This window comes from Triturus cristatus, chromosome 2_2 (assembly GCF_964204655.1).
Source record: "Triturus cristatus chromosome 2_2, aTriCri1.1, whole genome shotgun sequence".
NCBI lineage: Eukaryota > Metazoa > Chordata > Amphibia > Caudata > Salamandridae > Triturus > Triturus cristatus.
In genome coordinates, this window is record NC_140582.1 from 826557494 (window position 1) to 826580866 (window position 23373).

The 23373-nt window shown below is 45.0% G+C and overlaps 1 protein-coding gene across 1 annotated transcript in view; it reads left to right on the top strand.

Annotated features, from left to right (window-relative positions):
* LOC146862838 (gamma-aminobutyric acid receptor subunit gamma-1-like) overlaps window positions 1-21844 on the top strand; it is a 644159-nt gene extending 622315 nt beyond the window's left edge. The window contains exons 8-9 of the mRNA XM_085643311.1: window positions 5240-5451; window positions 20731-21844. Of these exons, the coding sequence (XP_085499437.1) occupies window positions 5240-5451; window positions 20731-20997 (479 nt within the window). The 3' untranslated portion in view covers window positions 20998-21844. The remainder of the gene's footprint in view (window positions 1-5239; window positions 5452-20730) is intronic.
* Window positions 21845-23373: the final 1529 nt, after the last annotated feature.

Here is a 23373-nt window from a genome sequence, read left to right on the forward strand (position 1 = left end):
GGAGGAGACTGTGTTGACTTGTTTGGTCATGGAGAGTTTTGAGTCGAGGATGACTCCCAGGTTGCGTGCGTGGTTGGTGGAGGCCGGGGGGGACCCCAGTGATGTGGGCCACCAGGAGTCGCCCATGCGGAGGGGTTGGATCCGAGGATGAGGATTTCCGTTTTGTCTGTGTTCAGTTTGAGGCGGCTGTCCTCCATCCAGTCGGCGACGGCTTTCATTCCCTGGTGGAGGTTGACTTTGGCGGTGAGGGGGTCCTTAGTGAGGGAGAGGATTAGCTGAGTGTCGTCGGCGTAGGAGATTATGTTGAGGTCGTGCTGTCGGGCGATGAGTGCTAGTGGTGCCATGTAGACATTGAACAGTGTCGGGCTGAGGGAGGATCCTTGAGGGACGCCACAGATGATCTCGGAGGCCTTGGATCGAAACGGGGGGGAGGCGGACTCTCTGCGTTCTGCCGGAGAGGAAGGAGGTGGTCCAGTCCAGGGCCTTGTTACGAATCCCTGTGTTGTGAAGGCGTGTGCATAGTGTGAGGTGGCAGACGGTGTCGAAGGTGGCGGAGAGGTCCAAGAGGATGAGGGCTACCGTCTCGCCGTTGTCTAGCAGGATCCTGATGTCGTCTGTGGTGGGGATGAGGGCGGTCTCGGTGCTGTGGTTGCTGCAGAATCCTGATTGGGATGGGAAAAGGATGTTTTTGTCTTCGAGGTGCCAGGTGAGCTGGGTGTTTACTATCTTCTCGATGACCTTAGCTGGGAACGGAAAAAGGGAGATGGGCCGGAAGTTCTTGAGGTCGCTTGGATCCGCCTTGGGTTTCTTCAGTAGGGCATTGATCCCTGCGTGCTTCCAGATCTCAGGGAAGGTGGCGGTCTCGAAGGAGACGTTGATGATTTTGTGCAGGTCGGGAGCGATTGACTTGCTGGCTTTGTTGAAGATGTGGTGCGGGAGAGGGTTGGATGGGGATCCGGAGTGGACTGTTCCCATGGTCTTGATTGTGTCCTCGATGCTCACGTTGGCCCAGGTTGTCAGGGTATCGTGGGCGGTGGGGTGCGGTGAGTCGGTGTGGTCAGTAGGGGTCGTCTGGGGTCTGAAGCTGTCATGGATGTTGGTGATTTTCTGGTGAAAGAAGGTGGCGAAGGAGTCACACAGGGCTTGCGATGGTGGGATGTCGTTCGCGTTGGAGCTGGGGTTGGAGAGTTCCTTCACGATGGTGAAGAGCTCCTTGCTGTAGTGTGCGTTGTTGTCAAGGTGGTCTTATTAAGGAGGTTCTTTTGGCGGACCTGATGAGGTGGTAGTGGTTGCGGATAGCGTCTTTGTGGGCGGTGTGGCTGTCTGGCGTCTTTTCGTTGTGCCATATGTTTTCCAGTTTTCTGCAGGTGCGTTTGGAGTTGAGGAGTTCCGGGGCGAACCAACTGACTCTTCTGCTGGTGTCTGCGTTGGTGGGGCTTTTCAGAGGAGCGATGGTGTTGGCGCAGTCGTTCATCCAGCGTTCGAGGGCGAGTGCCCCTTCATCTGGGTGGGTTGGAGTCGTCGGGGTGTTGAGTGCGAGGTTTGTCTGTAGTTGTTCTTCAGTGATTTTGCCCCAGCGGTGGCGGGGGGGTCTGTAGGGTGCGGTGGTGTGTGGGTGGTTTTCGGAAGGAGAAGTGGATGCAGTGGTGGTCTGTCCAGGTGAGTTCGGAGGCGTGGCTGAAGGTATTGTGGGGGTTTGAGGAGAAGATGACATCTAGCGTGTGGCCGGCATTGTGGGTCAGCGTTGTGATGAGCTGTTTCAGTCCGAGGTTGGCGAGATTGTCGATCAGGGTGGAGGAGTTGCTGTCATTGTTGTTCTCCAGGTGAAAGTTCAGGTCTCCGAGGAGGATGTAGTCGGTGGAGGTCAGCGTGTGTGTGCTGATGAGGTTGGCGATGGAGTCACAGAATTGAGGCCGGGTTCCTGGAGGTCTGTAGACGAGGGTGCCTCTTAAGGTGGTCTTTGGGCTCGTGTGGATCTGGAAGTGCATTTGTTCGGCTATGCTGAGGGTGTCAGTGGTGTTTGTTGAGATCTTGATGGTGTTTTTGTGGACAATGGCGATTCCTCCTTGGCGTCGTAGCGGAGGTAGTCATCCTGGTAAGTATGGGGGCCAGGTGTTTTGGTGCTGGGCGCGGTCCAGGTGCGGACGGGAGCAGACGGGCTTGCCTTAAGCGCGCCTTCAGCGCAGCCGCCATATATGGGGAGGTAGGGAGGGAGGAGTAGCTGGGAGGCGGGAGGCGAGGGACGGGTGTGGCGAATGGGCGCGGAGGGGGCGGGGCCGCAGGGGAGGCAGCGTCGGGGGCGGAGGACGGGAGACCGGCACGGGGCACAGAGGAGCAAAGGTGTACAAAAGCAAAGGGGCACAGAGCAAGCGGCAATCAGAAAACAAAATGCAAAATACAAGGGGCACAAGCAGAGCGTCGATCAGGATACAGAATATAAAATAGGAAGGGTCCAAAGCAGAGCGGCGAGCGGGGGGCAGGGGGCACAAGCAGAGCGGTGATCAGGATACACAATATAAAATAGGAGGGGCACAAAGCAGAGCGGCGAGCGGGGGCAGGGGGCACAGAGCAGAGCGGCGATCGGGATACACAATATAAAATAGGTGGGGCACAAAGAAGAGCGGCGAGCGGGGGGCAGGGGGCACAGAGCAGAGCGGTGATTAGGATACACAATACAAGATATGAGGGGCACAAAGCAGAGCAGTGAGCAGGGGGCACAGAGTAGAGCGGCGATCAGGATACAAGGCAACAGGCAGCAATGGAACACTGGAAATATGTACCTAAGGCCATCACTGGCCACCAGTGATGAGGCGCAGGTGGAAGCCTGCGGGTTGTGGAGGGCCTCGAATTCCACCGGCGGCAGCAGACAGCGGGGGTGCAGGTGGCGCTGCAGCGGGGGGGGGGCGACCTACCAGAAGGTCAAGGGTCGCTCTCCTCACTGCGCAGCGGCCACCATATATGGGGAGGTGGGGAGGGAGGAGCAGCTGGGAGGCGAGGGACGGGTGTGGCGAATGGGCGCGGAGGGGGTGGGGCCGGAGTGGAGGCAGCGGCGGGGGCGGAGGAAGGGAGACCGGTGCGGGGCACAGAGGAGCAAAGGTGTACAAAAGCAAAGGGGCACAGAGCAAGCGGTGATCAGAAAACAAAATGCAAAATACAAGGGGCACAAGCAGAGCGTCGATCAGGATACAGAATATAAAATAGGAAGGGTCCAAAGCAGAACGGGGGGCAGGGGGCACAATCAGAGCGGCGATCGGGATACACAATATAAAATAGGAAGGGCACAAAGCAGAGCGGCGAGCGGGGGGCAGGGGGCACAGAGCAGAGCGGCGATTAGGATACACAATACAAGATAGGAGGGGCACAAATCAGAGAGGCGAGCGGGGGGCAGGGGGCACTGAGCAGAGCGACGATCAGGATTCAAGGCAACAGGCAGCAATGGAACACTGGAAAAACGTACCAAGGCCACCACTGGCCACCAGGGATGAGGCGCAGGTGGAAGCCTGCGGGTGGTGGAGGGCCTCGAATTCCATCGGCGGCAGCAGACAGCGGGGGTGCAGGTGGCGCTGCAGCGGGGGGAGCGACCTACCAGAAGGTCAAGGGTCGCTCCAAGCATATTCCAAGCAATTAGGTAAATGTCTCTGATACAAGCACCAGTACCTGCAGAGGGAGGAAAAGGAAGCAGCACCCCTTACCAAAGTGCAGGGGTAGAGGAACCGAGGGATAGAATATGGAGAAATAAAACAAAGGTGTGGGATGCTGAGACCAAGTGACAAAATACAGCTATAGTGGAAAACCTTAAAAGGGACTAGTTGCCAGACAGTGAATAAATGGGTTGCACACCTTCTTGTACAGTGAGACCAGTGCTGACCCTGAAGTAAACATCAGGATGAGAATGAGGACAGAAGAGACCTTGTATGTGAATCTGACATTGGTGCAATGACAAGATGTAGAAAGTAGGTTTGTGGAATGTTACTTTCTCATCCCCTCGAATGAGAAAGCATTGGATGTATTAATTATTTATGGTACCTGGCTCTCACATACATGTAAAAGCATAAACCCTAGGTCTCTTGCATAACTGTCCTTTTTGAGTCAGTCAGCGAAAAGGCAATATTCCCAACTTTAATTATCACCATGGGCACTATTCTCTATTTGGTGGACCAAAGCCCACCAAAACAATTGCCAAAAAAATGCAGCAAGCTGTGAAGTGACCTAATCTCCCAAGGGTCCAACCAACTAACGGTCTTTGCCAAGACCTCCTATCCTGGGAATTCCAGTGTCATGAAAATGTCTTTTTTCATGTCACTGAATCCAGATCCTAAAGTACCCAAAAAAATAGCCCACCTGAGTTGGTAGCCACAACAGCAGAATCCACATACTGTCTACAGAGGAATCTATCTGTCTTGGCTTCTCTCCAACATCTGTACTTTGCAAATGGTTATAAGTGGTTCTGAAATGAACAGCCATGTGAATATAGTCTACTGCCTATATGTCAATCCCTTTCATCCGTGAGCATTCGGTTTATCCTCTAGGACCAGGCCCTCCTACTCTCTTGTGTCCTCCAGGAGAGAGGACTGTTCACCTACCTTTCATACACTTTAGGCTTGGCTTTACTAAGGCCTAAAAGACTACCCATGGTTCATAATTTTTTTTTGTTGAGTTTTATACAGCACAAACTAGACCCTAGACATGGGGTATCAGAGCACTTTACATGAGCACCAATTTCGTTACAGATGGACACATTCATTTTTTTGTTAGGCACAGGGAGATTAAACGATTTGCCCAGAATTCCAGAATGTTGAGCGTCATTGCCGAGCTTCGAACCCAGTTCCCCAGCTTTGAGGTCGCCCGCTCTAGCCATAAGGCTACATCCGCTCCCCATGAGCTCCTCATTCTAGAAGAAGAAATGTCTCTGACTCTGAAAACCTCTGGAGTTTACATACATATTCTCAACAGTAACTTTCATGCAGAGATACACATATCACATCACTGCAGTCACTGTCACTCACACAGGACTTGGCCCAAGGCATAGTTCACAACCTCATCCTTTCTGACCAGAGATACAATATTGCGTTCAACTGTGGATCACCCATTGACAGAAAAACAATGCACCTGTTGTACTCAGATATTTTGTCCTTTCTAAGCTGGTCTTTAGTGCAATAAAGTTTAGGAGCTGATATTAATGATCCACAACATGTATGACTGATTGGTTCATTAGAATTGTATTCCTTCTTCTTCCTAGGAATAACTACAGTTTTGACGATGACAACTCTTAGTACTTTTGCAAGGAAGTCACTACCCAAGGTGTCCTATATTACAGCAATGGACCTCTTTGTTTCAGTGTGCTTTATCTTCATATTTGCTGCATTAGTGGAATATGGGACATTACATTATTTCACTAGCAACAGATCAAGAATGAAAGTTAAAGAAAAGGAGGCAAAACATAAGACATCAGTAAGTTTTAACAGGTTTCCTGATATTGTGAATTTCCAATGCATGTATGTATTAATTCACCATTACATAATGTAAGAGGCTGTTAAAGTGTATACTTAATTTGAGGCCCAATATGACCAGTAAAACATTGATAAGAATTAGGGCATACAGCATTCACAAAGGACTTATTTGTTTGTGTATTTATAGTGCTTGCTTTCTCTCTATACTGGACAATTCATGCAACTGCAAATCATGTTTCCTTACATTGTGGCATTGATTAGGACTGGGGAAAAGTTTATAGCACAGTATCACAAGTAAGTCACAACTTGTTGTGGGTACTAGTTTAGTTCCAATGAGAAAATGTCTTGCTTCAATCCTTTTCCTTGGAGAGGTATATAGTATTGCAGACTTAGACCTGGGCGGTGAACTCTTCTCCGTTCGCGGAGTTTTCTCCACTTCACACTTCATAAAGCTCACGGAGTGTATTAAACTCCACTCTGCATAGTGCTGAGTTTGTACCCCGCTTGTGGTCGCAAATGGTAAGTTGGTGAGCGCGAGCTGCAGCTTGGGTAGAATTTCTACTTGAGCGGCAGGAAGGTCAGCACGAACAGAGGTTTTTTTGTCACTTTTACGATTTTCGCTATGCAGAACCCTGCAAACTAGGCCCAGTCCTGATTGCGGTATGTGAAATGTATAATGTGAGAGGGAGAAAGGCAGTTGCTGGTTGATCTCAGACAAGTACATGCCTGAGATTCCTAGATACAGTTGGGAGGTGGCTATATTACTTACTAGCTGCTGTATGAATTTTAACTGTTTCGCTATGTCCTAAGTGTCCACACACATAAGGAAATAAGCTAGAAAGGTCATATTCCTTTTGTAGGTGATTGAGATGGGGCATTCTCCCATAATATCTTCTTTAAACAATCATCCTATAAAAACATCATAGTAAAAATATTGACTACTTTAAACACTGGTAAGATAATATATACATCATATTACTAATAGTTTTCATTTATTTTTCACCTGCTTAATTGGCAATGCTAGCCCACTTGGCCAAGATACATATGGCACACTGGAGTAAAAGGATCAAGGGTAAAGGTTCCACATCACAAGGGTTTGTTATGATACCATTGTTATAATAATGAGCTATAGATGATAGCAAAATATTGTTCAGAAATTAATCAAATGTAGGTTACAAAGTAAAGTTGTTGTTTCAATGAAAGAAGAATATAATACCATAAAAGTCATGTGATAAATGTATTGCATATTTATCATGATTGACAATGAACTTGCCATGTGTTCTACTTAAACCTTATTAATTTGTCAAATTTAATTGAATACATTTTAGATTTAATTTTGTCAAAATCCTCAGGTGCAAAAAACAATATTTTCAAGAGATTTAGATGTGGTATGGCTAAGAATATGAAATGTATACTTTAGTGCATATGCTTTCATTCAAGATATTGTGTGGGTTGATATTCTAGCAATTTTATTTTTGTAGGACAACATAGGGTGATATGCTTGAAAGTTTTACTTCAGTTTGCAAGGGCTTTCAGGGATGAGAATTTGATAAGGACCGTAGAGAAATACATAGGAAACAGTCCATATCAATTTTGAATGCCAGAATAACAAATACAAAAATAGCATTCTAGAAAAACATTATAGACAGAATATCAACTACCACAATGTAAGTATTTAAATATATAAATAGATTTACTATTGCTAACGCCATATGTATGCACATTCACGATATATATATATATATTCACTGAAAAAACCATAGGTTTCAGGGGTGTTATAGTTAGCTGGACTTTTCACTTATACAAAACCATTGAAATTCCCCCGTTATAGTTAGTACAGCTAACTATAACTCGCGCACCCGCAATGCACTGCTGATGACATCACATATTACATCACTCATGACATGGTCAGTGACATCACTCATGACATCACTGATGACATCTCAAATGACATCACTGATGACATCACTGATTACATCATCCAGTGAATGTCTGTTTTTCTGAAAATTAAATATGTTTTATATATGTATATCTCAAGGTCGATGGAAGAATAAATGGGTGTATAAGTGTCTAAATGGATGATTTGTTTTTGAAAAATTGATTGTGTAACTGACTGATTAAGTGTATCATAGTGAATACATGGCTTAGTGAGTAATGTTTAAATATGTAAATATCTGTATCAGTCTCTCACTTTGTGTATAAGTGGCTGCATGGGTTGGTGAGTAGCTACATGGGTGTCTATATAGGTTATTAGTTGGTTTTTTGAGTATCAGTCTGAGTGTCTGCATGGTTCGGTGGGGGGTATTACGTAGTGCATAGGTGCATGAATGAGTAACTCACTGTTTGTATGTGTTGAAGACAGCATGTGTGCAGGACTGTATGGGTGGATGAGTGTGTGTATGGGTGTGTTAGTGAGTGAATGACTGTCTCAATAGTGTCTTTATGAGTAACTACATATGTTTTAAACTAGTATATGTGACTACTGGTGTATATAAGTGAGTACATGTGAGAGTGAGAGATTGAAAGAGTTCCTGTATGAATAAGTATGTGTTTCTATAAGTGATTGTTTAAAAGACTAAGTATGTGTAAGTTTCTGTAGAAGTAAGTGTGGTGGTGTGTGTATAACTGTATATGCAAGTAAATGTATGTTTGATTCTTTATTAGCATGAGTGACTATGTGTGTGAGTAACTCTATGGATGAGTGGCATTGTGTAACAGGATGTATAGGTGTATGAGTACATCTGATGAGTGAGTACATGTATGAGTGACTGTATAGGACTGTTGGTGAATGAGTGGATGTGTATGTGGATCTTAGAATTACTGAAGAGGTTGTTGTAACTGGTATTGGTATGTCCATTGTTTTGAAAATTTTCGTCTCTATTTTTGAATGTGTGTATCAAAGGTTATATTAGGGTGAGAGGAGGTCTGCCACTCTATCACAAGGATGATGTCATCAGTGATGTCATCAGTGATGTCATTTGAGATGTCATCAGTGATGTCATGAGTGATGTCACTGACCATGTCATGAGTGATGTAATATGTGACGTCATCAGCAGTGCATTGCGGGCGCGCGAGTTATAGTTAGCTGAACGAACTATAACGGGGGAATTTCAATGGTTTTGTATAAGTGAAAAGTCCAGCTAACTATAACACCCCTGAAACCTATGGTTTTTTCAGTGAATTTCTGAGGTTTTTTAAATGCTAATTCCTAACTATAACGTGCCTGAAACCTATGGTTTTTCTGTGAATTTCAAAGGTTTTTTAAATGCTAATTTCTAACTATGCCTACAGAGATAGGACATGTGAAGAAAGAAGAAAAAATGCACAGAAAGAAAAAAAAGAAGTGCAGAAAGAAGCAACAGAAGTCCTCAAAGACGAAGAAAAGTGCAGGAAGAAGGATAACGTGCAGAAAGAACAAAAAGAAGAGCAGAAAGAATCCTTGTTGCAAAATCATCCTGTACCCTCAACTTTTTCAGACGATACTGGTGGTAACTGAGTCTGACTAACCAGTCCTAGAGCCAGTGCTATGTTAAAAGACACTTAGAATACAGTGAAAACACCTACATACACTAGGGAACATTATGCGTTGGGGTCCCCCTGTGATTAGCATGACCTCCTCTGTAAGCCCCTAGTATAAAATAGGGCAGGGGGATTAAAACTACCTCTTAAAACAGGCCACAGGGCGTTTTTGCACACGTTAACTCAGGCCCCGTCCCCTCCCTTCACCACTGTGTAAACACGCCCTGTGTCCGTTTTTAGTTGGGAGATTAAGTTCATTTGAATCCTGAGGGTCCCTAGGGTCCAACTAGCCCACTAGGTACCTCCAGTAAGTGCCACAGAGCTGCGTTGCAGAGAGGTGTAAAAAGTGGCACGGCCTGACCACCTCTCTGCAATGCAGCTCAGTGGCGCTTACTGGAAGCACTTGGTGGGCTAATTAGCCCCAGGGGCCCTCAGTATTGAAGGGAAATTATATCCCCAATTTAAAACGTGCCATAGTGCGTGTTTGCACACGTCACCTCAGGCCCCGTCCCCTCCCTTCACCACTGTGTAAACGCGCCCTGTGGCTGTTCTAAGTTGAGAGATTAAGTCCCCTTGAATCCTAAGGGTCCCTAGGGTCAAACTAGACCACTAGGTACCTCCAGTAAGCGCCACAGAGCTGCGTTGCAGAGAGGTGTAAAAAAAGGCTTGGCCTCCGAACACCTGTCTGCAGCGCAGCTCCCTGGCGCATACTGGAGATGCCTGTTGGGCTAGTTGGCCCTCAGGGACCCTAAGTATTGAAGAGGAATTAATTCCCCAACTTACAACTCGCCAGGGGGCGCGTTTGCAGAGTGCTGCAAGGAGGGGGCGTGGCCTCCGGCACGATGCCAGTCTTTTATTTATTTTAATTTTTGAAGAAGGGGGCTGTGTGGTTCCCCTTCTTATTCTAATTTATTGGCCCTGATGACCCCATCCCCCAGGGCCTGTCTCCTAATTATATTTTTTTACCCCAATCCCCAGGGCCGGCCACCGTTTTTTATTATTTTAAAAATATATATATTTATAGACACACCTAGGACATGCTGGACAAACCGTACGTACCTATCACCATGACGATTTGAGTGATATTCATTAAAAGGCGACTATGCATACAATGAATCCACGTGGAATGTATTTACACCACTAGTGAAGCTCTGACATGTCTGATGCCCTACCGTGCCTACTCCCGGTAGACACCCTTGTCGTTTATTTATACAAACATGGGTAGCTATTGACGGGCACATTTAATACACATGCACACCAAGCCATTCAAAGGGGATTCGACAAAAATTCGACCAAAACTATGTAAGAAACCCCCCTCACGATTAATAAAACACACATCCACTGCCGGATGTGTAATACTTTTTATTTTACTCTCTGGAAAGGGGACGAACATCACTTGAGAGTCACAGCGCGCTCCTGGCAGAGCCCAATGCTGTGTTACACCCACCATTGCCTGCTGAGTGCCACACACCTCTGTGTTGTATTCCACCAGCTAGTGCATATGCTATGTCACTCTCTAGCCCATGTGCATTGTAAAACCACCCCGTGAATATGTCATGCCACACTTGTCTTCGCACGGGTTATATTGCCCCATCTAACGTGCCTTCCTCGATGCCTATGTTATAACGCACAGTGCTATCCCATACATATTACAATCTGGGATCCATATCTTTGTCACAGTGCATATGCAACGTTACACTCCCCAGCACATATTTTATATTACAACTTTAGAGACTAGTTAGGTTACACAACACTGCCCTGTGCATATTACACTCAAAGGCACACATCGCATAGCACGCGCTAGTGCCTGTGCTATCTCGCGCTCTCCAATGAATCTGTAATTGCGCACAATGTATTGCATATTATATTTCACGCCCGGTTCATCTTATATCACACTTTTTGGTGCATAGTTTATACCATACACTATATCTAGTTTTCATTATCAATCGTGCTCTCAGGACTATGTTCTATATGACACTGTGTTCACCTACCCTTTTCACGGGCATTACATTTTGCGATAGGGGGTGGAGGGTCAGGGGGTGTTTCTTCCAAGTGAGCCCGGAGTCACAGTCACAAACGTCCTCTTCTTCCTGAATAAAAGTGAGATTATGCTGCATACTTGTTCATATTTTAAGTAGTTCGCACAGACACACGTTTTAAAAACAATAAAGTTCCTAATACCCGCCTTCTCTGAACAGTTAGCTTGCTGCCCCATCCCCCTCCTCCCTTTCCTCTGTTGTGTGAATCCATGGACTAGCCTCCTCCCTCCTGCCATGCATGGTCTGATGTGCTGCCACTGCCCTCAATTTAGTATGATGTACCAGTCCCCTCCTGCTGCCCTCCATTGCTCAATTCTATGCCCCATCATTGACCTCCTGCTTAAACTCTGTGCTTAGCTTGCTGCCCCTATTCTCCTTCCCCCTGCCCTCCGATGTCTTTGTGCATGCCCCTGCTCCATCCTTTTTGCCCACCATGTTCCATGGACCTGCCACTCCTATCTACTCTGAGTGTTCTGTTGAGCTGCCACTTCCCTCCCACCTGCATAGCATTGTCAGATGACTGTAATCTGTCCCTGCCACCTCCACCCTGTCTGTCCACATGCCATGCCCCTATCCTCTTCCTCCTGTCCTACATGATTCATTGTACTGCCACACCCTTCTGCCCTCCCTGGTCTGTTGTGCTGCAACTGCTCCTCCTGCCTGCCCCGTGCGGTCTGTTGGGAGGCCCCTTCCCCTGAACTTTCTTGTCTGTGCACAGGTCCTGACCCTCCCTTCTATCCTCCATCGTCCTTTGTGCATGCCCCTGCACCCTCCTTCTTGCCCATCATAGCCATTGTGCTGCCACTAACCCTCCCACTTGCCATGCATGGTCTTTTGTGCTGCAATGGCCCCTCCCACCTTCCCTGTGTGGTCAGTTGGCTGCCCCTGACCCCCTCCCACCTTCCCTCCATGGTCTGTGTGTATGCCATCACAGTCTCACTGTTGCTCTTCATGGTGTGTCTTGCTTCTAGTGCCCATCCTGCCTGACCTCCATGGCTATCTTGCTGCTCCTGCTCTGCCCCCTTGTCCCCAGCCCTCTGTTTACATGTGCAGACCCCTACTCTCTCCCTCCTGGCTTGTCTGTTCCATTGTAATGCCCCTGATCCGTCCCTCCTGCCCTTTATGGTCTGTTATGCTGCAGCTTTCTCTCCTGTCTGTCCATTATGGTCAGCTAGCTACCATTGCCTCTTGCCCCTCTGTTCTCTGTTGTCCATGTGCATGGTCCTGTCCCCTCCCTCTTGCTTTCTATGGATTGTTGTGCTGCACTCCCGTCCCGCATGCCCTGTGTGGTGTATTGTGCTGCTGCAAACCCTGATGCCTGCCCTGTAGGGTCAGTTTGCTGCACCTCTCAATGTCCCTCCGGTCCTTTGTTATCCCAGTCCATGTCCCTACCCCAATTCCTCCTGCCTACCATGATCCAATGTACCATACTTGCGAACATTTTGAACTTGGTAAGAGGGAGATTTTGAAAAAAAACTGGGGTATTGATTTTCCCCTTTGAGTTACATTGAAAAAGAGGAGATTGTAGACAGGAGACAGATCAAATAAAGCCCATTTGAGCTTAAAAACATTGGACGTTTCCTGGCTGAATTGGGTCTGTTGGCATGTATGGTTGTACTACCATTGCCTCTTCCTTCTGCCCACAATGGTCTATTACATTGCCACAGCCTCTCTTACAAGTCCTGTATTGTTGGTTTGTTGCCCCTGCCCCCCTTTCCACTGCCCTCCATAGTCTGTTGTGCTGCCACGGCCCTTCCTGCCTGCTCAGTGTGGTCAAATTGTTGCCTTTGCACCCTCCTACCTGCCTTCAATTTTCAGAGTCCGTGCCCCTGGCCTCTGCCTCTCAACAGTATCCTAATGAACAACTAGATTGCTAACATTCCATATGTATTACAAAAGTGTGGAACGCCTGACGTCATCTTGATGTAATCAAAACTGTAATACCTAGAGCATTTCCTTTAGAAATTACATATATGAGAGGGTCTTATTGGCATCAAAATTATGGTTAGTGCTCTAAAAGACTAAAATAAGGACATATTTTCTGAGTTTTCAAATAGCGACAAAGCACTTTTAAATTATTTGTTATCTTTATGTTTTTTTATCCAGTTGACCACTTGATTAAATGTTGCACTTAGGGGAGAGGATGTGGTGTTACTTCCAGAACTGCAGACTTTGCAACTGGGGAACCAGGTTGGAGTTTCTGCTTCAGCTCGACATTCTGTGATTCTGGTCAAATCACTTAGTCTCCCCAGGTCTACAACCAAAATGAATTTGTTCTTGTGTGATGTAACCAATGCTCATGTAAAGCACTCCAATACCTGACAAGTCTGCACTATATAACACTGCAAAAACACAAAATAATAAGTGTTTTGCACACTTCTGTCATTGGGCTATATTTGGGCTACATCTGGGTGATTTTGGGCTACATTTGGGCTCTTTTGTCTCCGGTGGCCATCTTGGGAAATTTATTTGTTATGAAGTTTCCTAATTTCCTCATGTACTGCAGTCTCCTCAGTAGGAAATGCTTTCAGTTTTTTACTTTGATTCCATCGTGAAGGTATTCAGATATGTCACACATTTGCCATAAATTCTGAAAGTTAGCACTCTATTTGCTAATTAGATCACTGTAGTAAAACTACTGTTCACCATGGAAGTCTGCTACTGGTATTAAAAGTGCATGTTTCAGTCTGCATGTCAGAATTTTTTAATGAAATAGAAGAGGATTTGAGAAGTCACTCAAAATGTGCCCTCATTTTCTTTCTTCAGCATTAATCATAATTTCTATGGCAAAATGAACCCCCTCATTGTGTTCCTTTTTAAATTAAATGTTTTAAGTGTTACCAGTTTATTCCAATCAAGATGGCTTCAGGTGTGCTATACTTTTGTCATAATGAAGACAGTAAGCGCTCTAGTTGTTTTTAAGAACACTCTGGGACATTCTGTCATTGGGCTATACTTGGGCTACATCTGGGTGATATTTGGGCTACATTTGGGCTCTTTTGTCTCTGGTGGCCATCTTGGGAGACTTATTTGTTATGAAGTTTCCTAATTTCCTCATTTACTGCAGTCTCCTCAGTAGGAAATACTTTCAGCTTTTTACTTTGATTCCATCAAGAAGGCATTCAGATGTGTCACACCTTTGCCATAAATTCAGAATGTTAGCACTTTTTTTGCTCATTAGATCACTGTAGTAAAGCTACTGCTCACCAGGGAAAACTGCTGCTGGTATTGAAAGTGCATGTTTCAGTCTGCATGTCAGAATTTTTTAATGAAATAAAAGAGGATTTCAGAAGTCAAAATGTGCCCTAGTTTTTCTTTCTGCAGCACTAATCATACTTGTTATGGAAAAATGAACCCCCTCATTTTGTTCCTTTTTAAATTAAATGTTTTAAGAGTTACCACTTTAATCCAAGCAAGATGGCTTCAGGTGTGCCATACGTTTATCATAAGTAGGACTGTTAGCGCTCTAGTTGTTCTTTGGAACACTCTGGGAAGCTGCAGTAGAACACAAAGGAATCAACTGACAGTCTCTGCCCTTGTTGGATGTACATGTTTTACTGAGAATGTCAGACTTCATTCTCACATGACTGAGAAAGATAATGTGAATTTACAGAAAATAAGCTCTCAGTTTAGCTTATAGATCACCTTCCAAACCTCTGTGGGAAAAGCATGAGAAAATATTTTTCTCTCAATCATAATATCCCAGCAGAAGGCTTTTTCACATGGTGAAATCACCTTAGAACACACCACAATTCCTAAAATGAGTATGGTACCATCAACAAATGATTTATAATGTAACTAAAGTCTTAAAACCTTCTATTAACTGCAATGCTTTTTAATGAGGTGCTCTCATGTATATTGGTCCCAAGATGGCTGCCAACACTTCTTGGATGTAGTGCTGACAGCCAATCAGATCTCAGGATGAGATGTGTGGTTAGGCTCCGCCCACATATATATATGATTTTACTTTTGATTTTCTCAGGAACTACTGAACAGATTGACACCAGACCTGCAAAAGGCACTTCCCTGAGCTGAGGACTACCTCTCTGCCAAATTTCAAGTAATTCTGTTCAGCCGTTCGGGCTGTACCTTGGACTAAAGGTCCCTATGGAAAATTGCATGGGGAAAACACGTTTTGGGACCCCCCTTTTTTCTCAGCCCCCGCTTGACGAATCCCCCCGAGACTTTCAGGGTAGGAGCGGAGCGGAGCGCCCCACCTATTTTGCGAGGATTCGTCAACCGGCGCCAAAGTTATTCCAAATAGAATGTTGCGGATTTCCCATGGAAACACGGTCCTAACTATAACTATCTACTGGCGACCGCCAGTAGATAATATATACACATATATATACATATATATAAGTATATGTTTTGGGGTGATCTGTCAATCAGGGGGTATATTTTTCCAATGTTCATTTACTTCGAGACTTTTAGACACGACTACAGCCCGAACCACTGGATGTAATTCCACCAAATTAGGCAGAAAGGTAGTTCTTGGACACTTTTTGTTATTTAGTGTAAATCCGTTCAGTATTTTTTGAGAAATTAAAAAAAAAACAATAGAGGGACACAAATCCTTTGAGGATCCGACAGTCCCCCTGCTGAAATGTGATTGGGTGCCAACTCTTCAACCAAGAAGTGTACGCGGGCATTTTGGGACTCGACTCCAACCAAGTCACACAAAAAAACTTTAAAAACAAAGAGAAGGGGTCAGGGTGGAAATACCCTGGCCCCCTAGGCCTCTTGGGTGGGGGGGTCCCATAAGGACCCCACCTGCGACAAAAAAACATTTTTAAAAACAAAATTGAGGCTGGTGTCATGCTGGATCCATGGCTCCCACTGGAAAAAAAGGCTCCAATACTTCTCTTCAATTAAGCTCCCAGGTGGGCCAGGTCCCTGGGGCATGCAGGCAAATAAAAAATTTAAATAGAGGAGGTGCATGTGGCCCCCTCCTAAGGCTCATTGAGCTCCGGGGACCACTGTAGGAAAGTAGTACCTGCTTCTTATGGTTACCCCCACTTTTTGCTTGATGCCTCACTGTGTTTGACTAGTCTGACTGGGAACCTGCTAATCAGGAACCCAGTCTATCTGTGTTCTCCCTTAAATTGTCACATGTACTTTGGTACACTCCAGATTGGATACTGGGGTACCCTAGTATATGGTACATATGTACCCAGCGCATAGGTACCCCAGAGGCCTCCCATGGGCTGAAGCATGTATTATGCCACCCATGGGCGGCCATGCAAAATAGAACTCGAGGTCTGCTACTGCAGCCTGTGTAAGCTGGTGCTGGCACCACTTACATTAGATATAGGTTTACTATATCTATCTGTCACTACACTTAAAACTTATAAGTCACACCTATAGCAGGCCATAACAATCATGTAGGCAGGGTGCGTGGTTTTATGTGAGAGGCTGCCCCTGCATGAGCAGAGACTCTCTGCAGCCTTCAGAGACCATTCTCATGGGGTTGTTTGTGACTTAGCCAGACATATAGGCAGCCGCGGTCGGTAGTAGGAGTAACTGCAGGGCGGTGACGTGGGGAGGAGGAGGGGCAGGGTGGGGGGTAGTAAACTATGGATTACGGAGATGTACAGGTAAGTTAACATATAAATTAATAAAACAAATTTCGTTGCATGCACTGCATCGCATTTGGGGATGCAGGGCAGGCAACGAAATTCGTTTTATTAATTTATATTATTAAACCCCCGTAATCCATAGTTTACTACCCCCCTCCCCATGTCACCGCCCTGCAGTTACTCCTACTACCGACTGCGGCTGCATATAGGTAGAGGTGCATTATAACCTCGCGGTAAATGCTATCTCGAAAACGGCTGCATAGAAACATATCGAGTTTGGTGTCAAACACCTTGGAATCAAACCTCCACAACAGTAACTGGTGTGGGAGGTATGATTCCACCCTTCTGAAGCGAGTTTCATAGGACTACTGGTCTTACAGCACAAAATGGATGCTGCCGACCAGAGACACATTTCTGCCCTCCTGCTTCTGAGCCATGCTTGAGCAGAGGAAGGCAGCACAATAGGCCCCCCACACATTTATTTATTTCATTATTTTAATAAAACAGAGCCCCGGGGAGGTGGCAGTCCCGGGGGCTTAGGGGGCCTGCGAGGTGGCCCTTCCACTAAGACATCCATTCACTCAGCAACACAGCAATACACACACTAACTCACCTATACAGCCCTTCACAGACACACTCTTGAACCCATACACCTAGTGAATCACCCACTCACACATCTACACACAAAGTCACCCCCCCGCCCACCCACACAAACTCTCAGGCACCCATACAGATACTCAGGCAACCAATCAATAACCCATGTAGACACTCATGTAACTACTCACCAACCCATGCAGCAGCTTTCACAACAACAGACACACTGATACAGACATTCACACAGTTTAGTCAATAGCCCATGCATTCAGTAAGACACATTTAATCACTCACTCATACACTCACGCACCTATTTAATCCTCCATCCAGATACTTATACACCCACTTACTCTTCAATACACCTTGGCATATATATGAAACATATTTAAACTTCATAGAAACACACAGTCGCTGGATGATGTCATCAGCGATGTCATCAGTTATGTTACTACCATGTCATGAATGATGTAATATGTGACATCATCAGCGGTGCATTGCGGGGGCGCGAGTTATAGTTAGCTGCACTAATTATAACGGCCGAATTTCACTGTTTTTTTACGAGTGAAATGTCCAACTAACTATAATGTCCCTGAAACCTCTATTCTTTTCAGTGAATTTCAATGTTTTTTTAAATGCTAATTTCTAACTATAAAATGCCTGAAACCTATGGTTTTTCAGTGAATTTCAAAGGTTTTTTTAATGCTAATTTCTAACCATAACGTCCCTGAAACCTATGTTTTTTTCAGTGAATTTCAAAGGATTTTTTAAATGCTAATTTCTAACTATGCCTACAGAGGTAGGACATGTGAAGAAAGAGGAACAAAGGCACAGAATGAACTAAGACAAATGCAGGAAGAGGCAACAGAAGTCCAGCAAGATGAAGAAAAGTGCAGGAAGAAGCAAGAGATATGCAGAAAGAGCCAACATAGGAAGAGAAAGTCCTCCTGTGCACCCAACTTTTTGCTACTGAGTACTGGTGGTAACTGACTTTGACTGACCAGGCCTAGAGCCAGTGCTATTCTAAAAGACACTTAGAATAAAGTGAAAACACCTACATACACTAAGGAACACTATGCGTTGGGGTACCACTGTGATTAGCATTACCTCCTCTGTAAGGACCTAGTACATAATAGGGCAGGGGGATTCAAACTACCTCTAAGTCAGAGGAGCAGAAAGATGCTTCTTTAATTAGTAGTCACGTTTGCAGAAGGGTGGAGAAAGGGTGCTGGACCTCTGACCAGCGCTCAGGAATTCTGCTGCCTAGGACTTACAGGAGGTACCAGGAGGGCTTCTGGGCCCCCAAACTTCCTCAGGACTAAATTGGACTTCATCCCCCATCCAGTAGTCGGCCAGGAGGAGTGTTTGCAGAGTGGCGGAGAATTGGGGGGCATGGCCTCTGAAGACGTCTTAGCAATCCCACTGCGTGGGACTTGCTGGGGGTAACAAGAGGGGTAGTTGGCCCCAAGGACATCCTTGGGGGTCACCTTCCCCTCCTATTACCTCCAGTATGTCCCACACAGCAGCATTGGTAAGAACTCGTACCAGGCCACGCCCCCTTTGCCCACCACTCTACAAACGCACCCCCTGGCGTGCTCTTGGATGAGATTGTAGTTCCCTCCGCTGCTGGGGGTCCATTAGGAGCCAACTAGCCTACCTCTTACCTCCCGGAAGCCCCACGCAGTGCGATTGCTGAGAGGTAGACAAAGGCCATGCCCCCTTACTCGACCACTCTGCAAATACACCCCCTGGAGCGTTGTTAGTTGAGGAATTAATTCCCCTTGAATACTGAGGGTCCCTGGGGTCCAACTAGCCCAATAAGTGCCACAGAGCTGGATTGCAGAGAGGTGGTCCGAGGCCACGCTCCCTTTTTACACCACTCTGAAAACGCACCTCTTGGCACACTCCTGCTCGGGGGACGAAGTCCACTTGTGTCCTGAGGACACAAGAAGACCTCATCGCCCCACCAACAGTGCGCCCAGAAGCGAGTTTGCAGAGTGGTGTAAAAAGGGGTGTGGACTCGGATCATCTCTCTGCAATGCAGCACTGTGGCGCATCTGGCCAGCAGAGAAGAAGAGTGCCATGCTGGTCAGGTGGGATGATTGGCAGAGCAGACAAATTGGTAGAAGAGTGCACCCAAGTAGCTTCCATAATAGCAATTTGGAAGGGCATAATCACTGATATGGTCACCAAAAAGATGCCGACCGAAGGAGCGTGGCACAGTGCAGTGTCCCCAGCAGGTTAACAGAGAGAGGAAGGAATATGAGCACCCCACACCTGTAGAAGAGAAGATTGACTTAAGCTTGGACATTGAACTGGTAATGACATTCCAAAGGGTGCGGTAGGCAGCAAGAGAAATGGAATAGGAGTGCAGGTAGCAGAAAATGTAAATTGGCCTGCAGAAGGATGAAGGTCTGAGTTTGAGGGCAAATAGGAGGTCTGAAGTTCATGGGACAGCCAAAAGGCTGTCTGGCAGGGAATGGAAATTGTAGAGTGACTGAGGGGATCCGTGACAGCAGAAGAGAGCATGGAAGAGGAGAAAAGAGAGCAGCTGGTCACAAGATTAACAAGCGAAAAGCAAGAATGGAGGATGGCATTAGTGATGGTGATATTCAGGTACCAGTAGGGTGGTACAGACTGTTCAAAAGGAAGAAGTGGCTTGAGTCAAAGGGAAGGTGGAGGACAGCTATAGGCCTGTTACTGTGACTTTGCTGGAAGGGTCTTGAGGCATGAAAGGGTTATATGTGCATCTGCCTTGGAGACTAGATTGTTCATTGCTAGAAAGAAAGAACAACGTTTTGATACGCGATTGATCCATTGCAAGATGGATTGAGGATCACTCAAAAGCAAAACGTTATGAATAGCAGTTTAGTATTGTAGATGATAAGGTTTCAGTGAGGTAGCATGGACAGGAAGGGATGAAATGGAGTGAACTGCCACCCACTTTATGAAAACTGAATGGGTGACTGGGAGCAGACCATGGCAAGACATGATTTTTATTCTCTTAGGGGAGAACCATCTGGGTCACCTCACTGGGCTGGAATTGGTAAAGATGATAAAAAAGGATTTAAGGACAGTTAGACAGAGATTGGATAGGACAGAAATCATATGGACACAACTACTCTCCTGTAGTGTGTGAAAAGGGGTCAGAAACAAAGCACGAAAAGAGGTAAATGGGGAAGTGCATGAAAGTGTGAAAATCTTTATTGTTTCAGTTAATAAAAAACATACAATATCTAAAATACTTGTATCCTCTGTATCTTAAACAATTTTAGCAAAAGATTTCATAAGAAAATTAAAAAAGTGATTTCATGCGAAAGTATACAGTGTTGCTGACTTTCTGACTAAAACCAAATGGGGAAGTGGCAGGAGGCCAAGTGAAGGATATCTGCTTCAAAAATCCGCTTTTTGAAAGAACATGTGCTTGAAAGAATCCTTTGAGCTTATAAGGTTAAAAATGTCCATTCGAAAAGAAAAATAAAGTGAGGACATTTTCTGTAATGAATGTGCATATGAAACCTTTCCCACACACCATTCCTCATTTCTTCACAGAAACCACTGACCATTGACGTCGGCACAGTGTGCACCTCCATTCCAATCACTACCCAAGAGCAGGGGGCGGGGCCAGGATATGAGTGCCTGGAAGGCAAGGACTGCGCCAGCTTCTTCTGCTGCTTTGAAGATTGCCGCACAGGATCATGGAAAAAAGGAAGGATCCACATCCGGGTTGCCAAAATTGACTCCTATTCAAGAATCTTCTTTCCGACTGCTTTCACCTTGTTTAATCTCGTTTACTGGGTTGGCTATCTTTATTTATAACTGTTTGTACATATGTGCACTCTGTATGATATGTCAAAGACGAATGTAGCATATGAATAAAGGAAATGTACCTGTGACAGGGAAAAATGTACTCTTACTTTTAACACGAAATCTAAACTGTGATGTAGTTCATAGACCAAAGTACTAAAATAACTGCCTTAACAATTCACATAAAAAGTAGCGACACATCCGTTTTTATACCATATTTTTCCATATTTGTGAGATGATCAGATTTAGAGGGGTGAACCATATTTGCGCTGCATCTTCTTTATCACTGTCGTTATCATTCAGCCGTCCATCTTGGTTGCTTCCTCCCACCTCAACCACTTAAATTTGGGATGTTACTGGAAGGAGAACAGCCTGAAGTGTAGTATTTTTACTTGAACAACTCTCTTCTAGCAGAAATTCTTTTGATAAGCCGATTGTTGAAAATGTGATATTTCATCAAGGCCTCTATTTCCTTTTAAACATTGGTTTTAATTTGTTCATAAATCATGTCACAGTACTATGACCTGAATGTAAATAAATGTGAAAAGAAATGTGAACAGCGAACATTTTACCAGAGCATAAACTGTAGTCTTAATGATTGTGATATTAAATATGGAGTGCACTGTGAAAAGCAAGGATTTATTTAAAATCCTTGGGGAAGAAGGCACATGCTGCAGAAAACGAAAAGGGGGCTTGAGGGTTTTAGAGTGTAGCATGTTGAGCACCCGCCAAGAAGCGATGAATGTTCTGTCCCCAATTTAAAATGTATTTGTGTCCATGCGCTCCAAATACAAAGGATGGGACGCCCACCACATTTTGGCAGATTGCCCTCTTCCACTGTAAATCAGAGCTCAAATAGTATATATGATAATGTTGAAATGTTCTGCCTTATGGCAAAAATATCACGTTTTCATTTTTTTTCTTTTTTATGATGTATTGATGGAAATTCATCGTTAATGTAGAACACACAATGATTGCTTTTTGTACTTTACAATAAAATAATGATGCTTCTGTTATATTTTCATCATCATTTATTACTGTTGCATTTCTATGGTTGACACATGAGCAAAAATTCCAGATGTTAGAGTTCTACAGAATATATTGTTCAACAATTGTCTCGAAGACATTAAAACGTAAGCCAAGGTGTGTGTTGTCATTGTTGTATATTTTTATTACATAAAACGAAACCTAGGCTATTGCTTTGAAAATGATTTCTGTGCCACTATACTGTGAATTCCCTACACTCTTTTGAGTTTGTTTATTGTGGACATGCAGAATTAGTCCTTTTCCTAATGACATGGCTTCGTAAATGGTTGTTTTTTTTCTAAAATTATGTGTAATACAGTAACTGTAAACGATAAGTAGTTGTCACTGTTTTATTTATTTTTAAATGGTATTTTGTAAAGTGGTTACCTGTCACTTAACAGGTAATTCGAGGCTCTCATTTAATGAATTAAACTCTCCACAACTTAAGTACATTCCCTCGGACGGCCAATGTATGCCAGCCCTTTTATAGCTCTGTGTAAAGTTCAAATTTGTTTTATTTCTAGGGGGTTAAGGTTAGGGGATGTAGGACCAGACGTAGGACCATTAGACTTATCGCCTCACAATTTGTGACAAATTGCGAGTCGCAAATTGCGAGGCGCTAAATCCAATTGTACAACAGCGTCTCAGACACTGTATGCGATTCCCAATGGGGTCCCAAATTGCGAGGCTCATTAATATTAATGAGCCACTCTCAATTTGTGAGCCCATTGGGAATGGCTGGCCCTCCCAGGGATGGTGGCCTGCTGGGCTCGCAATTTACGAGCCCATTGGGGATGGCTGGCCCTCCCAGGGATGGTGGCCTGCTTGGATCAGCAGACCACCATGTCTGGGACTTCTTTTCAATAAAGCATTTTTTTTTTAATGCAGGCCGTTTTCCTTAAAGGAAAATGTGAGGCATTTAAAAAAAAAAAAATGAAACGTTTTCATTTAATTTTTTAAGGGCAGGTAGTGGTCCCTAGGACCACTGCCTTCCCTTAAAAATATTTGTGAGCTAGTCACAAAAGGGAAGGGGTCCCCTGGGGACCCTTTCCCATTTGCAACTCCATTACCACCCTCTTGAAGAGGGTGGTAATAATTTGCAAGTATTTTCCGACTATTAGGAAGGGAATGCCCCTTCCTAATAGCGAGTCGCAAAATAAATTTTTGTGAGTCGCAATTGTTTGCGAGTCGCAAAATAGTGTTTGTACATTGACCATGTAGGTTTTTGCATGCACAAACGGGTCACAAACCAGTTTGCACATGCAAATACTGGTGATACATCTGGCCCTTTAGAGTCCAGTAGATGTTAGTTTGGTTAATGTTCAAAGCTGACCATCACTTGTAGTTAAGGGTCCGGTTGAA